The sequence below is a fragment of the Parasteatoda tepidariorum genome, chromosome X1 (genome assembly GCF_043381705.1).
Source record: "Parasteatoda tepidariorum isolate YZ-2023 chromosome X1, CAS_Ptep_4.0, whole genome shotgun sequence".
In the NCBI taxonomy this organism is placed as follows: Eukaryota; Metazoa; Arthropoda; class Arachnida; order Araneae; family Theridiidae; genus Parasteatoda; species Parasteatoda tepidariorum.
In genome coordinates this window covers 37,629,138-37,650,739 of record NC_092214.1, presented here as the reverse complement: position 1 = coordinate 37,650,739, position 21,602 = coordinate 37,629,138, and the positions used below count along the sequence as shown (strand labels likewise).

The 21,602-nt window shown below is 27.3% G+C and overlaps 1 protein-coding gene across 7 annotated transcripts in view; it reads right to left on the bottom strand.

Moving 5' to 3' along the window:
* The window catches only part of LOC107455088 (CUGBP Elav-like family member 2), a 751,728-nt gene that overhangs the window by 8,212 nt on the left and 721,914 nt on the right, over window positions 1-21,602 (bottom strand). For 5 of the 7 annotated variants that reach the window (XM_043046908.2, XM_016072524.4, XM_071187616.1 and 2 more), the window contains 11 exons: window positions 20,316-20,465; window positions 18,889-18,943; window positions 17,253-17,330; window positions 14,078-14,164; window positions 13,921-13,980; window positions 11,908-11,997; window positions 9,095-9,209; window positions 7,794-7,879; window positions 4,422-4,481; window positions 3,547-3,690; window positions 2,322-2,484 (listed from right to left, as the gene is read on the bottom strand). In XM_043046908.2, coding sequence (XP_042902842.2) covers window positions 2,357-2,484; window positions 3,547-3,690; window positions 4,422-4,481; window positions 7,794-7,879; window positions 9,095-9,209; window positions 11,908-11,997; window positions 13,921-13,980; window positions 14,078-14,164; window positions 17,253-17,330; window positions 18,889-18,943; window positions 20,316-20,465 — 1,053 coding nt within the window. In that variant the 3' untranslated portion in view covers window positions 2,322-2,356. The remainder of the gene's footprint in view (window positions 1-2,321; window positions 2,485-3,546; window positions 3,691-4,421; window positions 4,482-7,793; window positions 7,880-9,094; window positions 9,210-11,907; window positions 11,998-13,920; window positions 13,981-14,077; window positions 14,165-17,252; window positions 17,331-18,888; window positions 18,944-20,315; window positions 20,466-21,602) is intronic. The other 2 variants (XM_071187614.1, XM_043046907.2) reach the window with 1 other exon arrangement.

Below are 21,602 nucleotides of genomic sequence, written 5' to 3'. Positions count from 1 at the left end.
AAGATACTTTGACATTATATGACGATCTCTGTAAACTAATTAACAAATCTTAAGCAGGCACTGTGTACTTTTAGCCCTTATTATATCAGGTAGAAGTTTCAAAGGTAGTTATATTTTCGGTAATTTTTTGATACATGCGCAACTTTGTTTGTTTATTGCATTTTTTTAAACCTTGAATATCTTTTTAGATCAATTTTAACGAATAAACTGGGAATCCAGAGCGGCTTTTGTGTAGGGTTTGTTTGTATTGTTTATGAAAATAAGCCTGATTCACAAACGTATCTGAATTTTTATCCAAACATGAAATTTCGAACTGCAATTTATAAACCATGGTATGATTCGGAGCAAAAATATGTAATCTGTGAGCTTTTTATCCTGAGCATTTGATTCCTTTCTTTAAATTACTCTCATGAGTACCTACTGTTTTTTCTCCAAAGAATTAACTAATGAATCCAAATAAATTCGAAATTAATTTTACCCATTTGCAGAAATCACTGAGTACATTTTTTTAACCTTAAATGTTTTTTTTAGCAACTACTTTAAAAGTTGAGTTCTTTTTACAGAGTTACCACGTTGCTTATAAATTTATAGTAATGGTAGTAAATTGAGTTGGAGGAACTTCATTTTTTAAATATTACTTTATCGTTTAAATACCTGAATGCGTAGAGATCACTTGAAATGTTATATCTGTAATTTGCCAAGCTAAGAACCGATTACGTTTTGTGCTTAAAGTGAATTTTCTAGCTTAGTTGTTAAAATTTGGGTCTAACACATTCTGATTATCCTCAACACATATTGAACAATGTCTAAAATAAAAAGCTCACCGACAGATGATGTGATATCCCTATATGAGAATTCAAACAAACAGAGTGTAGTATTAGAATGTTTAATTGAACATTTCTCTGTAGAAAAAAGATAAACAGTTGTGACACCAGGAAAGCATTTGTAAGATTCAATTCAATATAAAGAAGTGCATCTAGATATTATAATTGATAACTTAATTCAGATATTTCAAATATTATGCATATATGAAAAATTAAAAAAAAATATTGTTGAACTATTAATTATATTGAATTAATTTTTTTAAAAAAACATTTTAGCTGGAAAAGAACATTTACAATACCAGAATTCTAGTTTAACCATTAAATAAAGACAAAATCATTTGCAAATGAAAATAATTGTATTTATTCAAGCCATTTTACACAACTAGTTATACTATCAGATAGAATTATTTCGTAATTCCTTCAATATTACTTCATAAGCTACTAATTTTATTAAGAATAATCACCCAAGAAAAGTATCATATGTACAAAAAAATAATAAACAAGACAAATGTAGTGGATGAGTTATTGAATATGAATTTCAAAAAATAACTTTAAGAGAGCGTTATGAAAATTATTTAAGTTTGGGATTCTTTTTTTTTTTGTCTAGGAAAATAATGAAATAATTTGTTAGTTTCTTTTAATGTTATAACATTATATTTGAAGTTTTTTCATTTTTGTATAAAATATGGCATATTTAGTGCATATTTTTTTAAGCACTCATAAAATGGAGTAAGTTCTTGGCCCCTCCCCCATAAAGTTCTAAGAGAATACGAAATTCTATTTAAAACTTTTAAAAGTTGAGAAAAACTATAGTTCGTAGGATATTTTAAATGTTGAAAAATAACAGAAATTACAAAGGTTAGTAAAAAGTGTTTTTTTTTTCGTGTAAGAAATGATATATTTAAGTTTAAAATAAAAACACTACATTGCATTACAGATAATTAAAAAAATCAACGACTATAGACTAAAATGACGACTATAGACTTTTTTGAACTGTTATAACTTAATGTTCTAACATTTTAAATGAATTAATTACACATAAAAAATTTCTAGAAAATTGAAGGAAATAACAGCTTAGTACTTTACCTGGTTAAGTTACATTGAATTTAAAGAACAGGAACACTGAATTTTAGTTTCTCAAGTTCCTGTTGAAGTAGACTTCATACGATTTGCAGACAGATATAAATTTTTAAAGTGATTTTTTATATAAATGACAGTATAAAACAGAGAATTTAAAACTTACCTGAAAAATAAATCAATTGGTGTAAAAAAAATCGCTCTAAACTTGAAAAAGTGAAAAATTAGTAATATTATATTTACCTGATAGCTAGTCAACGGAATGGAACCAAAATGGCTTACAAAAGGCAGGAGTTTATATGAAATTTAATTAGGTAATGCATGTTTATCAGTTTACCGATGAAGATAAATTGGATTTTATTGTTTCAGTATTATTTATGGTTAAAAATACTTTAAATTAAAACATGAATGAATACCAACCATCAAATGTACAGGCAATATTAGTCGATTCTAGATTAGTATGGCTTGCTTGCATCTTTTGATCTTTTAAGTTGAACCTTTAGACGTTTCATTCCAATTTGGAATCCATTCATTGCCTGGATTGCAGTTTGTGCACTACTTGGATTGTCGTAACTAACAAATCCTGCAAATATGCAATTGTAATTTTAAAATTTTAGCTCTATATATGAAACTTTAACGGACCAATATCGCTATGTAAGCTGCATGAAACTAACTTACTCGGTGAAAATGCTGAGTAATATGGCTAGAAATCCTTATATTATTTTATCATTCTTATAATTATAAATTTATAATTAATATTATTATTAATTATTAAAATTATAACTGGTGGAATGTAAACTTGAAATACTTCCGTACCGTTATCCCTTTGACGCAGATTAGACACCGGTGTCCCTTATTTATAAATTTTTTTTTCTGACTCTCTAATTGTAAGTAAAAATATATTTTAGTTTTTTTTAATTATTGAAAACTGTCCAATAGTTACTAAAAACATCTGTTAGATTATTGGAATTATATTTATACTAAAATATAAAATTAAAAAAAAAGGTTGAAATTGTTTTCCATTTTCAAACAATTATCGATAGTATTATTATTAGTAAATTAAAGACATTTCAATGATGAGTAACTGTTTCTCTTAGATATAAATAATTGCTAATAAGTGCAATTGCTGTTTAAAACTGAACCGTGTTTGCGTGTTTTTACCCGAACGTAGAAAAAGACATGTATGCTGTATTTCATAACCAAAAATTATTCAAATGCTAAATATAATATTTTGAACTTATTTTGACCTAAATTAATACAAAATAATGAAAAAAGCATGAAAAATATGGTTAATAAAAGTTCTGTGTCAAAGGGTGAATAATAAAAAAAATATTTATATAGAGCACAGCGTGCACAAACATAATGCATTTTTGCGGCATATTTCTATTCATGCCGTTTTGCCTTACGTATAGAATAAATTAATGAAATTAACGAAATGCATTATGGGAGCATTTAAGAGAAAAACAAATTTTAAGAATTGAAAAAATTTCAATCAATGTTTAATAAGTTAGTGGATGAAATAAAATTTATTTCTTCTTATTAAAATATTTGAAGGAAGAAAGTATGAAAATCAATGCAATTGTGAAAGAATTATGAAACAAATTTGTCACAGTCATTAAATCACAATTTAATGAAATATACTTACCAAAGCATTTGCTAAGATTGGTCTGTTTGTCAATAAAAACTTTGGCGGAAATGACATTACCAAATGGCATAAAAGTTTGGGCTAAATCAGTATCATTAAACTCTTGTGGTAAATGGTATATAAACAAATTTGCTCCCTCTGGACCTGAAAAATTTAAATATTTGCAGTTTTTAATAATAAACAATAAATTTTGATTGTCAACAAGAGGTAAAAAAAAGATGTATCAGTGAAACTACATTTCAATAAAAATAACCAGAATATAATTTTGAATAGTTTCATTAATAAAATCATACTATAGAGCGTTTTTTTTAATAGAAAGTATTATATTTTGGTCATAATAGTTTTTAATGCATTTTAATTCTCAGATGAAATTCTTAGAATATATTGTAAATCAGAATCATTTTTTATATAATTTTTTTTGTGTCGTTTGACGTGAATATTGACTATTATTTTGATATTTTAAATTTTCACACTTTTTTAGGCATAAAAAATAACTTTCAATTGCTTAGTAAATTATGAGATATTTTGATATGTCGAAAATATATATGGAAAAAATAATAAAAAAATATTAGGCTGATATTACTTTTGCTAACTTTACAACATGGATGAAACTGTGTGATACATAATGGCAATTTTCAAGTTGGCTCATGGTGAATTTAATTTATATAGGAGTAACCTAAGCTTCAATAGAAATTAATTAAGAACATAAGCTTGAGCGGGGTATATTATTTTAAAATATATTTTAAACGTCATTGACTAGCATGAAAAATCAGAAAAATTAGTTTAAATGAATTTTTCAAAAAAAAAAAAAAAAAAGATTACTTTTAAACAGACAAAATACTCAAGTCAGAAAAAGAATAAAAAAATATAAATACCTTCAATTTGTTTTCCAGCAGGATTCGGAGTTTGAAGACCTAATTGTGCAAATGGTAAAGCTGGAAAAATAAATTTTATTAATTATTATTACCGCAGATTATTATAATAATTAAAATTTTTTTAATAATGCAACAGGCAATTTTTGGATTTATCTGAACTCTTAAGGTGTTCAACCAGTAGAGGACTCGCAAAAGAAGTACGTAATCACGGTCTTGAAACAGTTTAAGCATTTCAGGACTGTGATCACATGTATGCGATCACTCGATTTACCCTTCACGAATCAGGGTATCAATTATAAAACGAGCTTTTCTGACTCCAACGGCCAAATATCACCGGACGTGATCTCAATTCGGTACTCCTGTATTGAAACTAGTATTAGCTCTACTCTGAGTTTATGGGCAAGGGGAAGTGTTTTTCCTCTTTCGCCTGTCCTAATGGGGTTAAACAAATTAAAACTAAAATATCTAATACAAAAATTAAGCATTCAAGAAAAGTTTAAACTAATTTTTGTAATAATATATGCTGACGCCCGGTGGCTTCATCCCTTCAGTGGGTCGATAAATGAGTACCAAGCATGCTTGGGAGCTAAACACTGGGAGTTTCACTTTCGGCTGACCACCTAACCGGAACATCTGCTCCTGCACCCCAGAGCCCAAGGTCAAGAAAAGCAGGCCTTGGCCCTCTATGGGCTGTCGCGCCACTGAGTTTAGTTTTAATAATATATGCTACGTAAAAATAAAAGAGAATTAACAATTTTAGGGAGGAAAAAGAAAATATCTGTAAAAATTTCAGAAGAAAAATTTGATTTATATTTTATAAAATTGATAATATAAAACTAAACTGTCCAATTATAGCAAAGTTGAGCATTGTAAAACCAGTTTAATATCTGAATTGAGTTTGAAGATTTTCTTAAAAACCTTTCACTACCCTCCACTTTTATAAGGAAATCAAACAGGTTTCAATCATACCTTCTTGAACGATTTGCCAAGTTTTAATAACGTCTTTTTATCTAGTGACCTCAACTGGTATAATATTGATCACTCTAAATTTTAGTGTATTCATAATTCCAAATGAAGTGCTACTTTTTGAGTTTATGACAAGGGTTCTATAAAGGGGTTCATTACTGAACACTTTTATGTTAGAAAAGCTATTCCAGTTTTAAGTTATGTGTTTAACAGTCTCAATGCACCACACCTAATGTGTTTTTTGAAGCTCAACGTATTGACCGATAATGAGTTATAATGATCGATATAATAGAATTAGAAAAATACTATTTCATAAGGAGATAAATAAATAAGAATAACATATTTGTGATTTAAATAAACAAAATTAGCTTTGATAACGAGAAATAAAAAAAAATATCATAACAGTTCAAATATACAAAAGAAAAAAAAACAAAAAAACTAACGATACTGCTTGCTTGTCACATTACGAACTTAAATAATAGTGACTTAACGTATCCATTCATTTCTTGAATAAAATTTAAAACATTAAGATTAGCAAGTGCTTAGCTTTTACTTTTGCAAGGTTCTTTTTTCTCATTTTTGAAATCATCTTTTATACTTGGTTGCCTTATACTGATGTTTTATCCCCTTGCATGACTAACTTTTCTATGATTTGTTTACTATAGATTTAATTTTGTATTTGCCACCAACTCACTTTTAGTGGTGAATTATTGTGTAACTTATTTGTTTGTATCATTGAATAATTGTTGTAAATTGTTTGTATCATTACGCCGTATGCCCTATTAAGGTTAGGTAGGTTATTTACGGCGTCGTATTTAGCCGACATCAGCATTATACCATTTGATGAAAGGTTCAATTTGCTTCAAACTGCTGAAGGCTATTATTTCATTGATCTATATTGGATTAATACTACCAAAAGTATATATTTAAAGTGTGTTATATGTTTTGCAAGTCAGAAAGACATTTTCCTTCGGCTTATAGATCTATGGAAAAAAAACGGAAATAGAAAGTGCGCCACTTGCATTACAAACGACAAGAAACTAGTGTAAAAACTATGAAGTGGGTTTGTGTATTGACATTTGTTTTAGAATTTCTCATGCTGAATTAAATTATTAAGATATTTTTGAATGATCCCAATTTGCATTTTTATTTAATTTTTGCAAAATTTCCAAAGATCATTTCAAGTCTCCAAACATTAGCTTGCCGCCATGCAAAGTACGCATTTTGCGGAACGTGGTGCACCGTTCAGTTCCTTTACAAAAATCGATGATATTTTTAAGGCATATATGAGGTTGTTGTGAGATGTCAAAGTTGACTTGATGTTTATTCGAAGTTGATTTTAAAAACAACCTTAAAAGATCAACCTCCCAAGGTTGTGAAGTTGCTTTATTCACACTTGAGGTTGATGGAAATCTACTTTAGAGCAACCAGTTTAGCGAGGTTGTTTTTGAAGTGTATGGATTATTTTTCCTACACTTCAAGCAAATACGTATATTTGAGGTGTGAATAATTTCTCCGGATCTAAACTAAAATTATTTCTGAGTTATATATGAGGTTGGTTTTGTGAAGTGTGAATGAGGTTGAAATTGGGGTTTATTAATGATGCTATTCTCAGCGCAAAACATAATCTCATTTTCTACCTCAGGTGTATATTCTTACATCTGTCAACATCAAAACATCTTATTTTTTTGTAGGGGTGAAGTCACTTCAGCGGAGCGGGCTGCCGTGATGAAAGGGTGAAGTCACTTCAGCGGAGCGGGTTGTGACGAAAGGGTTAAGATAAACTTACTTCTAAACGAAACTAATTCAGGTAATAAATTATTGTCCTAAAACAATGCTTTTAAAATGTAGAAGTATGCAATAGCTGTGGGATTTATTATAAGAAATAATGGAATTTTTAAATTTAATCTTCTGATTAAATTTAAATTATACCTTTTGATTGTGCCTTTTAAAATGCGCACCTTGAAGCACATATTAAAACTTTTTTGACCCACTGTTTGATACTTAAACTGAAATGACGACAGTATTTTAACTGCGACTTCGGATCAAATCATTTTTACTTGGAGCCACACCTGATCTAAACGTAATGCTTTATTTTAACTAGAAATGCTTTACTTTAAACCATATATATTTTTATAATTCGATTAAGTTCTAATTTCGACTTAGTTGTTCGGATTTTAAACTAGCTGCCTCAGTTCTAACCTAGTTACATTGATTTTAGCCAAGTGGATTAAGTTTTTTTATCTAGTTTCTATTTTAATCAAGTTGCTTACATTTTAACTTAGTCTTAGGGGTGCTATAGACAAATGATGGGCTCATATATAATCATTTAATCTATAGTTAGTATATACATTGTAAAAGAGTGCAGGCTTTGAGAAGTATATTAAAGAAGAAATGTATACAAACCAGAATAAGGTTGCAAGCCAGAATATGCTTGTGTCAAAGCATCTAAAGAAGCTCCATTAGTTGTCAAAGCAGTTTTTCCACCAATTCTTTAAACAGAAGAAGTCTTGTTAGTGAAACATATACAGTTTAAAGATTATTAAATTAAAACAAATGTGATTAATCTTATCACTTTACAGCTTTTTGCTTTACGTGATGCAATAACTTCAGATAAAATTATTAAAACCGTATAATGTTAGAAATTTTGGAGTTTGCTAAAGATATCATTAAAAATTATTGTGATCTGAATATGAAGCTAAGTTAAAAATTTAATATCCTATTTTTTAAATTTGATTACTCGTTACCATAGTTCAACTCGAACTAACGCTTGTTTCAGTTTAGCATTTAAGGTTACAGTATCATATTATGGTTTGTTTCATATTATGGTTCAAGGTACCTATATAATGATTCAACGTTGTGCCCAATATTTCCGGCAGTGTATTGTATATCTTTAAAAATTTAAATTTTTTTTTCTTAAATATTTTTGAACAGTGAACAATAAACATGCACTGCCAATTTGATTATTAGTGAGTGAATTGTAACTGTGAAAATAGGTTTTTAACAATTTTTCTGTTGTGTAAAAAAATATTCTGAATTGAATAAATACAATACTTGCTAACTGGTTGGCAAATCTAGCAATTTAATTTATTTTGGACAAATTTTCATAAATAGTAGCATTTTAAAAAATTTTTATAGCATAGTGTGGCAAAATTATAATGTATCTTTAAAGATTCAGAAAAATCTTTAAAGTTGATGTTATAAAGGAATGAAAATAAATCACATTTTCCCTTTATAGCTTATCATTTACTATTGTTATTTATGTTTAAAGTAATAATTAAATTGTATCCAATATATGTATAGTAAAAGAATCACGTAAATACAAACACATTTTAACATTTTACCCCGTTTCTGCTCGCTACTGAGTAATATGTAAAATATATTTAAATTATTACTACTAAGATTTTATAATTTTTTTAAATTTTTGGGTCTTATTTTTTGATATAAAAAAGTATTATGAGAATATCAAATTTGATCATAAAGATTTGTTTGTTAGATAGTGATGTTTATTAAAGTTTTTAATTAGGCATAATTAAAAAAAAAAATTGATTTTTGAAAAGTTTTTTCGAAATGAAATGTTTATTAAACTCTTACACCCAATGAAAAGAATAAATTTTTATATTCTTTTCTTTGAAAATTTTATGATTGATTTGAAGAAATAAGTTTCATTAGAATTGCTTATAAAATGTATTATTAAAAGAACTTACCCATTCACTGCAGATAAACTGCTTAGTGATGAGTTTGTTATTCCTAGTGCCATACTTGTAACAGGGCTCAAAGAATTTATTCCACTTAAAGAAGAATTTGTATTGGAATTATTTCCTGGAATGAAAGAAGTGATAAAATGAAATACACTTTCCCGCTCAATGAAAAAAGTATTAGCTTGTAAAAAACACCATATTATTTTTACATTCTACAAACATATTCCAAATTTAAATAGAATATTTGCAAAAATAAATAATTATTGAATAACCTTAATTTATTTTAACGAAAATTTTTTTGTTAGAATTTAAAATTTTTGTTGTGCAGCATTTTAATATCTTGGTTAAATGGTTTGGATATTGTTTTATTTAGAAGGATTGGCGAGTATTTTAGGTCATTAAAATTTGGAAACTGTGTAACGTATATCATAAATTGCAGGCTATCAAAGTCAGGGGGCAAATTTGAAACAGTGTATAGAGAGTGAATGTTTACTAATATTAGAACGAATTTATATATCTACTAATCAAAGAAATACAAGGAGGAACGAATCTATTGACATAAGAAATTACTACAACGGTGCTCTTAATGGTTAAATTCTTGTCTCGTAAACATTATGAAGTCCCAGTTATTTATGAAATTTGAATTTCAAAGAAAGTATAAAAATAATATAATTTTCTTTAAATATTTAGAGTAATATTATGAAAATTTAATAAGTCATCGAACCCACTGTTATCAGGTATCTTTATACTGAGTGTTCAGTAATCATGGTTTTTAAAATACATTTAAAGAATCCTTTTCAAAAATGACGCCAAAACTATACTTACATTAAGGATCGTATATTGATATTTAAGAAAGAAAATGAAAAAATGTTATCACTATTGTGGAGGAAGGTAAACACCGAAACTTGTTTGATTGCCGGAGTGAATTGAGAATCGGTGAAAGGCGATTACCAGAAACATCTTCAAATAACTTCCGTCTCTCAAATAATCGGAATTTCAAAAAGAGACTGTTGAATCTGGATTTCCTAGGATCGGGATAAACCACCGGCATTCCACGGACTCAGAGCAATGAGACATTTCACTGTAGAAGCTCAAGTTTCTCGGACCCAGAGCAATGAGGCATTCCACTGTAAAAGCTCAAGTTTCACGGATCCAGAGAAATGAGACATTCCACTGTAAAAGCTCAAGTTTCACGGATCCAGAGAAATGAGACATTCCACTGTAGAAGATCAGGTTTCACGGACGCAAAACAATGAGACCTCAGAGTTGTAGATCACTTAGCCGCCAGAGGAGTTACAAAGGGTGCACCACTAAGAAGTTGATCTACTTTTACACCGCTCAGACGGTAGATTGGTGGCCACATGCATGGCTTTAAAGTAGTTATTGTTCATAAATTTGAAAAAAAAAAAGCAGCAGAATTTTCCATACATTTTCAAGCAATCATCCAATTAATTAGTTCCATCGAACTACCATTGATATCTGAGACTTTCCAGTGCCAAGAAATATTACCCAAAGCAGAAAACAAATCGTTCTTTAAGTAATGAAAGGTCAATGCCACCCATCTGCTTCGCGTAGATGTGAAAATCAAGCCTATTTGTGAACTATGTGATTCTGGATAAGTAATAGAATGGGGCCACTTGCTTTGACGTGGGTCTCTTCATGGACTTATGTCCAGATATTGAGAAGCAGGAGGACTCATTTGGAAGTGACTCTAGTCTTCTTCTTTTTGTTCTATTTAACCTTTTTCTTGGTCATTAGAAATTAAAAGCAAAACAAAAAAAATAGTAAAGTTTGTTTTAATTTTTGTTAATCCTGTCTTTCATCAATAGGATTCTTTAGATTTTTTAACACTTTTGTATTTTTCTCGTTTGAATATTTATTTTCGACAGCGAATATGAAAGAATTTCGACATTTTTAAATTTTTTTGAAAATATTTTTAAAGTTGTATATTTAGGATGGAGATTAAGTAACAACTTTTACATGGGTCTAACTCCATTGACCATGTAAGTATGATTAGTTTTTTTCAGATTTTCTCTTAGTAACTGTATTCAATATTGTTTAAAACATTTTAAAAAATATATATTTAAGATTTATTTTTTCTGTGATCAATAAACTTATTCTTTAATAACATACATTTTCAGATTACTAGAAATTAGAGATAGTTAATGCTCAACAAATGGTATAAGATAATCAACAGTAATATATTTTATTAGGCACCATGTGATAAAAAGTTTCCTAGAAATTTCAAAAAATTCTTATTTTTAAGAAAATTTTTAAACATTTTTTTAGTAAAATATTAAAGGGCATTTATAAATCAATCCTTAGAAATCAAATTTAAAAAAATTCAAATTTGTTTCTAGATTTACAAGTAAAACGATTTTTAGATATCTTTTAGAAAATAAGCTGGAATGTGAATTAACTTTTTTTCAAAGAAGAGTTTTTAGAGACAAAACAAACGGGTAGCATTTGGAATAATTTGATTTTCAAGAGCTAGTATTTATCAATACGATATTTCTATAATTAATTTTGTCAAGTGAGTTTCACTTTTTCAGACCTGAGAATGTTGATCAAACTGTAAAGCATCGTCTGAAACAAAAGTTTTAGGTTTTTTACTTGGCAAATGGTGCTCCATGTTTATTTTCATATTACAACAGGAGTTAAACAAGCTTCGAAATTTATTTTGACTTAATTGACATTATTTCTTATCATAATAAGCATTAATTTTAAGAATTTCTTCAAAATTAATAGTTACAACTGAATTAAGCTTTTTGAGTAGCTAATTTACAAGCTTAGTAGTTTAAATTCTAGCATTTACGTACCATGGGTGGGTAAGCTAAGACCGGAGGAATTAGAAGTATTTCCAGCAGCAGCTAGTGCAGCAAGGTTTTGAACTAAAACTGGAGACAGACCTGTAATTCACAACAACTTTAATTAAAGCAACAGAGTTAAACGGTTACGAATTTATTATTATTTCTATAGCGAAATTACAGAAAAGTAAACAATTATAAAACTTATTTAAAATAAATAGTTTCAATTTTCTTACTGATTTAATTGTTTAGAAATTCTCATTTAAATTTAGATTGCGATTATTTAATGTCTAACTTTAATGTTAGCATATTAGGTTTTTTTATAACTTTATTTCGTTATATTTCACACTCAACTCTAAATTTTATTAACTCTATTTTATTTTACAGACATTATTAGAAGTTTTAACTAAAGTTAATAACTTTTAATTGAGTCAAACTATATAAAATACGGGATTAAATTACGGTATAATGTACTGGAGCTTTGAGTGAATCTTCCGTAAAATCCATTTTTACCGTAATTTTTACACAGTAATATTCATTTAATTAGAGTGATTTAGTGATTTTACGGTAATCATTATTGTAAAAATTACGGTATTGTGTATCAAATGTCTTGATCCGTAACATGTTGTAGTAAAAAGTACCAGCATTATGAGTGCCAGTATTTTTTACTGCCATTTGATCCGAGATTTTTTTTAAAGCTCATGGCACTCTTAGCAATACAATAATTAAATTGGACCGTGGTTTTTTAAATATTATATCAAATTTTAAATGTTTGCAAGCAGTTGGATTTTTTTATAAAATTAACCATGAATTAAATTTGGAATTTCTATATTTAAAATTTTTGATGTGGTGAATTTTATCAAATCAGTTAAGTTAAATCAGTTAAGTATGATGTACATGGACATTATGATGTTAAGTAGATTTTGATGGTTTGGGAAATTAGTAAATTACATTATTTTTCTAACTATTAATATTTAAAATCTGGTTTTGCTATGTGGATAATGCAAGTTGAAATGCTATTTTTTTTCAAGTGTTATCTTTAGAGAGTTTAACAATGTAAGAGCCTTCATTCTCTTTTATCTTTTAATAAAACAGATGAGACCGTCAGAGAGTACTCAAAAACTTAGAATTGATAGATTAAAAATGTTAGACGTTTTTTAATAAATTGAAAGCCAACATTTTAAGCCAATTTAAAAATTTAATGATATTTTAAATGTAAATTGGCATTAAGAAACTGGTATGGTTTAATAACTGCGAATACTCAGAATGTATGGGATTATAAAATAAATAGTTGCTGCGGAAAAAATACATTGTGGAATTTTTTTTTATTTCAGTCATACAAATACTTGATCTTGCCTAATTTGAGTAAGGAGATTTCAAATCTGAAATTAGTTTTGTTTCTAAAGCAACATATTTATTTTTAAAATGACATTTTATACTTTTTGTCAAAACGTGCAAGTCTTAAAACGTTATATATATATATAACAGGGGATCGCGTAAATGATGCGACAAACTTCTATTAGGCACACCAGTAAGATTAAAACTGCATAGAAACCCAAATGCCGGAAATGTCGTTATACACTGATAGGGGTGCTTTCCTGACATGCTCTTTTTAAAAGCACATAAAGAAACACTTCATAATTAGAAAACACCTCTAGTGGCGTATGATGACGTTTCCGGGTATAACTGAATGCAATTTCAATATGAATGATGCGCCCTAACTCCCTTAGATCTTCTTCGCACGATTTACGCAACTCCATGTTATATATAACGCTTCTAAGTTTGTACATTTCAACAAAAAATAGACTAAAAATGCCATTTAAACAAATCGTAGCTTGGGGACAGAAACAGATTACAGTTTTGAAATCAGCTATAATTGTATCTAAGATCTAATAAAAATTTCATGCAACAGAAAATTAAAAACAATTTGTTCCCAGTGTAATTATTGACATATATTAATTTCAAAATACACTCTTAAGTAATAGTTTGACTTAATTAAATAATATAAAAGCGGGTAATACTAACCAGAGGAGCTTGTTAAGCTTGCTAAAGCAGCAATACTCTGTAAGCTAGCTGTATTAAGGTCTGAAAATAGCAAAATGGAATTAAAATAATTTTCTAAAATTTGTTAAATTGTATCAATTTGCTAATTAATAATAAAATACATAATTGTTTATCTAACCTGAAGTATTACTCCCAGGACTAGACAAGCCAATGCTTGGACTTACTGTCTGTCCTGTTAAACTTTGCAAATTAAGTGAATTAAGACCTAAAATGAAATAAATTATGTTAAATCAGTAAATAATAAAAAATAAAAACTTATTGAAATGTATAAAATCACAAACAAAATAATATACTGTAATAATTAGTATTGAATAATATTTATACGAAATAATATTTATACAAGACATGTATTAAAAATGTTTAAAAGACTGCATAAATCATAAAGTAGCTGCATAAAACTTGCTAAGTAATTGCATATTGGAAAATTTTTGCATTGTTATTGCTTTTGCATATTTGCGCATTGTTTTGGGTTGTGGCTTTTTGGAATAAAAACTGAATAAGAAATTTTCAAAATTTTCAAAGAGAAGAAATTTTTGGAGCAATTTGGCAAACTTATTTCTTAAATTTTACATTGGCAATCTGTAAAAAAGAACATTTTAAGGTTAGAAGTAATGTAAATAAATAAATTGTGATAACATGAAAGTGGGCCATATTTAAAATCTTAACTCTTTCAACTCGAAATACAATAAAAATGTAGACATTTTCAAAACATAAAAATTATAAAAGAAATGCGCATTTTGTAATTTTAATTTATATAAGTTCCAAAAGCATTTTCCGTTGAACTAACATAATTTGAAGTTAAATCTATAGATGTAAAATGTAAAAGATGTCCTAAATATGTAATGAACATCAATGCTATTACATCAAGGTTAGATTTTGACTATTTTAAAACTTGATTCATAGAAAACTTTACATATATCAATGAATTAAATTTATATTAATCAAATTCAGGTTAGTATATCAAACCTGTTGCAATGTTTAAGATTCTATTTCTTTAAATGTATCTTTTATTCAGTTTCAAGGTAAAAAAAAATTAGCAATTAGGGTTATATAAATATATGTTAATTCTTATAAAAAGTTCAAAATCTTTGCATGCTTACGTCATGACCGTATTTATTAAGTATTAATTTTAACAAAAGATTACATTATATGTACAGAACTACTATAAATACTTTAAAATAATTTATTTTTAAACAAACTATTAACTATGATACTAAGAATTAGAAAAAATATTTTTAATTGAGTATATGTAATACATAATATTAAAATTAGATAGCAAAGAGTTAATTTAAAGTATAAATGGATAAAATGGTTTAATAGAGAGTAATATATATATTCTTGATTCATTTATGAAAAGTTTAAACTTTCTATTACATTACCAAAAGAGCAAACTGTAGTAATATTGCAATTTCAAATAAAAAATAAAATTACGAAAATTTAATATAGTTACCAGATCATTCAACAAAATATTCATTGTTGAGATGAAAAATAAACAGACAAGAAAACTTAGACCTACTTTAAAACAGGAAGAGTTCCAGAAACCTATGACTATATAAAGCTCAGTTTGATTTAAAATGAGCTTAAGATATACACTTCAGGGAAGATTTTCTTTTTATACATAATTTATCTTCATAATAATTAGAAAGTTAAAATGACAGAAAAGTATGAAAGTAAAGATAAAAAACTTAATAACAATGTTAAATAAGTATAAAGTTTAAACAAATATTAATTAATAAATTTAAAAATTGAAATAAATCTAGTCACTTGAAGAAAGTGAAAGAAAAAAAATGCTTGCATAATTCATGAATTTCTGCTACATATTCTATATGAAACATTTATTTTTTCATGATAGAACTTTCAAAATATGACGATGGTTCTATAAAGTACTAAGAGAAAGTTAAGTGGGTAATCTGGAATATTTGATGCAATTAGTATATTGCAGCTATATTTAATATACGATGTGCGTTTTTTTAAAAGTATACAAATATAAATTATCAAGTATACTATAAATTAAAACGAAGAAATTAATTCTTAAAACTGCAACATTTGATGCAATTATTTAATGTATGCAGTATGCTTTTTTTTAAATATACAAACCTTTGGTGCTCCACGATACGTAGAAAACTTTAAAAAACAGTTTTTTAATAAAATGTGTAAAAATATTTATTGAAACCCTATTTAAGTTTATGATTTTTTCATATTATCTGTTAAATGTAAAATTTCCCAAGACTTTTATAAAGTTTAGAGTATATAATAACACTAACTGTAATTGCTCTCAAACGTGTGCTTCTGTACTGAATAATCTTTTTCAAAAAATAGTATCACTTACTGTTATGAACTTGCAAATTCAATGACATTTCTAGCATGTCTAAAAACACAATATTTTCCTTTCCAAAATAAAAATGATAGAGTTTATGAAAATGTTATTCCATCCTTTTTTCGAATGAAATTATACAAGGTCTTTTTTTTCAAGGAGTTGAGTACAGCAACCCTGGCAAATATGCCCATACGCCAATTAGTTGATGCCTCGTCGCCGACAAGAAATCCAGCTCGGTCCAAGGACCAAGCAATACGCGGACACAAGGGAAGGTCTTTTTTTAAAATCAAATTTAGAACTTTTTTATTATATTTTCAATAATTAGGTATATCTTTGATTTTTTTTTTATTTTTCCTTTCATAAAAATATTTGTAATTAAGTTATTTTTTTAAGCTAAGTCAATTTTATTTACAATATTATTAAAATTAGATAATTTTTTTAGAATAATTATTGATTTATAATATATTATAATTGAATTATATTATAATTAGAATAATTTACTCGAAGTTATTATTATTTTAAGATTAGGAACTTTAAAAATATACTGACATTTTTTAATACAAACTTTTTTCGCTGAAACTTTTAAATCTCAAACTCCTAATATCATGAATTATACATTTTGTTACACTTTTTTTAAGAAATATGTATTGATTAAACGCCTACTTTAGAGAAATTTCTAAGACAATTTTTAATCAAGGGCTGTTTTCAGATATCTTAATTTTATTTTAATTGAAATTTAAAAAGAGTAATCACTAACAAAAATGTAGATTCGGATTACTAAAATACGGAGAATTTGCAAACAATGTGTTAGATCAAGAAGAAGTTAGAGTTAACGAAAATAATTATGATTATGGTGCAGCAGTTGTACCACCAGAGAATAAAAGTTGCGGATTAAAATGTTAGAAAGCAAACAAGTAATCATGCATCGAAAATATTACCTTTAAAACAAAAATATTTAATTAGTTTGAAGGTATACCTGTACTGCCAGTATTTGCAGATGCTTGAGCAGCAGCTAAAGCAGCTATTTGTTGTGGCAAGCTGAGGGAACTAAGACCTACAGATAATACAGTAATATAGCATGCAAAACGATACAAGACGTCAGTAGTACACATAAACACAAACAAACGATAAACATAAAATTCACGTCATGGATGATGGACTGTTGAAAATGAACCTTCATTTAATTGTTATTAAAATATACAGATGGCGTTAGCAGCGCCTCCAAAATAAAACAAACTTAATTTCTGAACATTTGATTCGATTCGATATTATCATAAATTCCGACGGATGAAAAATGTCAAGATTAAAACTTGAAAAAATAATTCCATGGTGTTAAATCTTGTTGTTGTTTTCCATTAAATTCTTGTTGTTGTTATAACTCGAAAACCCCCTCGTTTAATGAACCAAAACCACTGAACCATCGATTTGGGATTATGAACTTCGATAATAGTTAACAAAGAACGTTTTAAAATTAGTTTGGAATAAAGTGTAATGAAGGTTTGAATAAACATATGAAAAAGGAAATGCTGCGATTTACTGATATTTTGAGTGGTTTTTCTAATTTTACCAAAAAAAATAAATTATTATATATATACCCGTTATTTCATAAAAAAATTTAATGTACATTTTAAGATTAGTAAAAACAGCAAAAATATCATTTGCATTTTATCATAAAAGCATTTTTTTTCACGCGAAAAAAAAAAAGATGTAGCTCATATTTTTATTTTGAGTAAAAATATTTTAGGAAATAGTTAAAAGAAAATGAACAACAAATGCAAGGAGTTAGATTCAGACAGCTGTTTTATTGCTATACACAAGCGTTGTCATTAGCTTAAAGATAAAAAATTAGAAGCCGATCGCATAGATTAATATCAGTTCAGTTAATACATTAATTTTAGCTATGTAGCTCATACTTTTATTTTTAGAAAAATGATTTTAAAAAACAGCTAAAAAATTAAATCACAAATAAAAGAAGTTAGATTCAAACATCTGTTTAACTGCAATAGACTAGCGTTGTCATTAACTTAAAGATAAAAAATGAATAATTGATTGTATAGATTAATTTTAAGTTTCAACTCCGGTGATGGATGGAACTATGATTTCGTAAATTTTTAAATTGGGTATTTAACTTTGTTCTTAAAATTTAATTATTAGCCTGTAGTTTTTTCTCCTACCACCTTAATACATAAATTAAACTCAGTCTACGTTTTTTAATAGGATTCTTATGAAATGGTTTTTAAATAAAACTATTATTATTTGAAACTAGTGGTAAAATTCTACATCAAGTCTTTTGATTTGGAAATTAGAAGAATTTTTATAACTCCTAATTTGAAAAATTGCATTTAAAAATATAAACATTTGTTAAAAATGATTGAACAAGGCTTTAATAGATAATATAATGTCACGTTTCTTAATTAATAAACGGATATGATAAGATTGTTACAAAAAAATTTCTATGATAAAAATATTTGTATAATTGAAAATTAGCATTAAACTGTTAAAAGTTACTAAAGCAACTAAAATAATTAAGATATTAGTAATAAATAGCATTAAAAATAAGTATTTAATGTTAATTTATCTTTTTAATAAAATAGAGAAAGTTGAGTTCTTACCACTAGAAACCTGAGGGACATTAGCAAATGCACCAAATCCTGTTTGTGATGCAGCCTAAAAATTAATAGCAATTTAAATGTTGTACAAATTTGATTTCTATTTTTTCCTTAAAAATTAGGTTTCTTTTACGAAATCTGTCTCATTTTAAATAAAAGTTAATTTACAGATAGAGATCGAAATATTCATTCTAACTTTTTTATATAAAGATATTTCATTTAAATATATTTGTATCAATTATTTTTAACTCACTTTTTAAGAGCACATTCAACAAATTTGCTGATAAGATATTAAGAAATTAGATACAATAGTAACAAATAAACATTGTCTGAAATTAGAAAGCTTTAATTTGCATTAAGTTTTTGTCTCATTTTTCACTTTTTCTTAAACTATAACTCCAGATGGATATTTTTATGGATATACGGATCTATGGATATTTTTCTTTTCAAGGAAATGGCTAAATTTGCAATAATTTTTTTAAAATCGGCATGTGTTGTTTACAATTATCAGTTAAATCCATATGAAGCACTTCCAGAAATTGCGATGATGTGAAATTAATTATAAAAAAGTCCTTAGGTAATAATTTTGTTGCACTACATTGTTTTTCCATTTTTTTTATTTGTTTTTTATTTTCTCTATAACTAAAAGTGCGAAATAATTAGAAGTAAAAATTTAAGTTCGCTTTGTGTTTTATATAGTTATTCAAGGGTAATTTATTTAATTGAGTTAAAATGCCAAAAAAATGTAGAGAGGTAGAGATTTTGTGAAACATTTAATTGAATATTTTACTTACTTCATAATAAATATTGCACTAAATATTTTATGTAGCACTTCTTCTAGAGTGGACGTTATATTTAAATATTGCAATTACTCCAAAAAGAAAATTTTACTTAAGAAATTCTTCATTATTTTAACAATATTACAATAAAAGATGATTTTCAGAATTGAATTTTATCACTAGAGTAGCTGAATATTATTAGTATTGTTTTATATAGTGCAGATCTACATATTTTCAGTAATTTCTACATACTTTAGAATTTAAAAAAACTAATTATTCATGATAAAGAAATGTTATAGACACGTGGTAAAAATTTTATTTTAAGTAGGCAATCCTTTTTCAGCCAGTATTATTATTAAAATAATGGAGTAATTTCATAATTTTAACAATATTACAATAAAAGATGATTTTCAAAATTGAATTTTGTCACCAGAGTAACTGAATATTATTTTTTTGTATAGTGCAATCTACATATTTTCAGTAGTTTCTACATACTTCAGAATTTAAAAAAACTAATTGTTCATGATAAAGAAATGTTATAGACATGTGGTAAAAATTTTATTTTAAGTAGGCAATAATTTATCTGCCAGTATGCATATTAAAATAATGGAATACTAGGAGTAATTTTATAACGTTAAGTATATTGCTTACTTCGTTAACCGTTAAATACTGGGGATTAACTGCAGCTAAATTAGCTATATTAGCCATATTCATAAGATTTGCCATCAGCTGATAATGTCTTTTTTGGTCCTTGTCTTTCTGGGTGTCTGCAAATTTTACAACAAGTGGACTGTTGCAACCCTGAAATACAACAATATAATAAATGTAATTAAAATGTAAGACATCAAGGTTCTCTTTGTGTTAGTAGTAAATTAATGTGGAAACAACAAAAATACACAAAATTATCAGTTAGTCGTTCGTTTTGCCATATTGAGCTAATAACATTCCGTTGTTTCTTATGGCACTTGGACAAATCAAGCTCGCCAGCCATTGGCCTTTGCAAATTAAGTAAGTAAGGTGCACCTTTCATTTGACAAGGGTGAAAGTAGTCTTAGCTTAAAACCTCTGGGATAGATGGCAGTACCACTCGAGAAGTCACTTTTACAATTTTGACATAGATATGAAAGGGAAAAAATTTTCTTCCAATCTCTGTACGTATTGTACTACTCAGCAACCAAACACAGGACTTTCGATCCCACAGATTTTGAAAGCACGTATATCGCATATACTAGCACGTATATCGCATATCGCATAACACTTTCCTCTCAAATGGATGCTAAGTAGCAACCAGCAAAAGAAAATAATGATAAAATGGTCAGTGCCAAACAGCATGTTTTTTACTCAAAGATATAATTTTTCAAGATTTGACTCCTTGCTATACCAAAAACAGAATATTTAATAATTGGAAAGGTAGCTGTTTTAGAATGGCCAGTATATTCTCCAGATCTTAATCTCGTAGAGCTTTGCTCCACAAACAAGACAATGTTTGATAATTTCACCACATCCCACTGAGACGGGGGAAGGAAGTTGATTGCTTATATTTTAGATCGTTTTGATTTAATATTTTTTATTTAATTGTATTTACACATGCTTTCAAAATAAAAAACAATTACATGCTAGGCATCGGCGCTGCTTTAGACGAAGTCTCTCAGCTTCCAGTTAACCTCTAGTCTATGGGGCATCGTAAAAACCAGAGAAAAATATACCACAGAAAAAAAGGGATGTAATTTAATGTTCCTTGGGAGGCCCGGTACCCTTTGAGGAAGTATTAGACATTAATAAGGAACAAAATATATTATTATACCCAATAAACTATTGTTTTCCAAAGTATGTAGTTGATTCAATCAAACCGTTTGATACATTGAAATATCTTATTTTAACTCTTAGTATATTTTATGAAAAATATGTTTTTTAAAATAGAATCTTATTTTCAGCAAA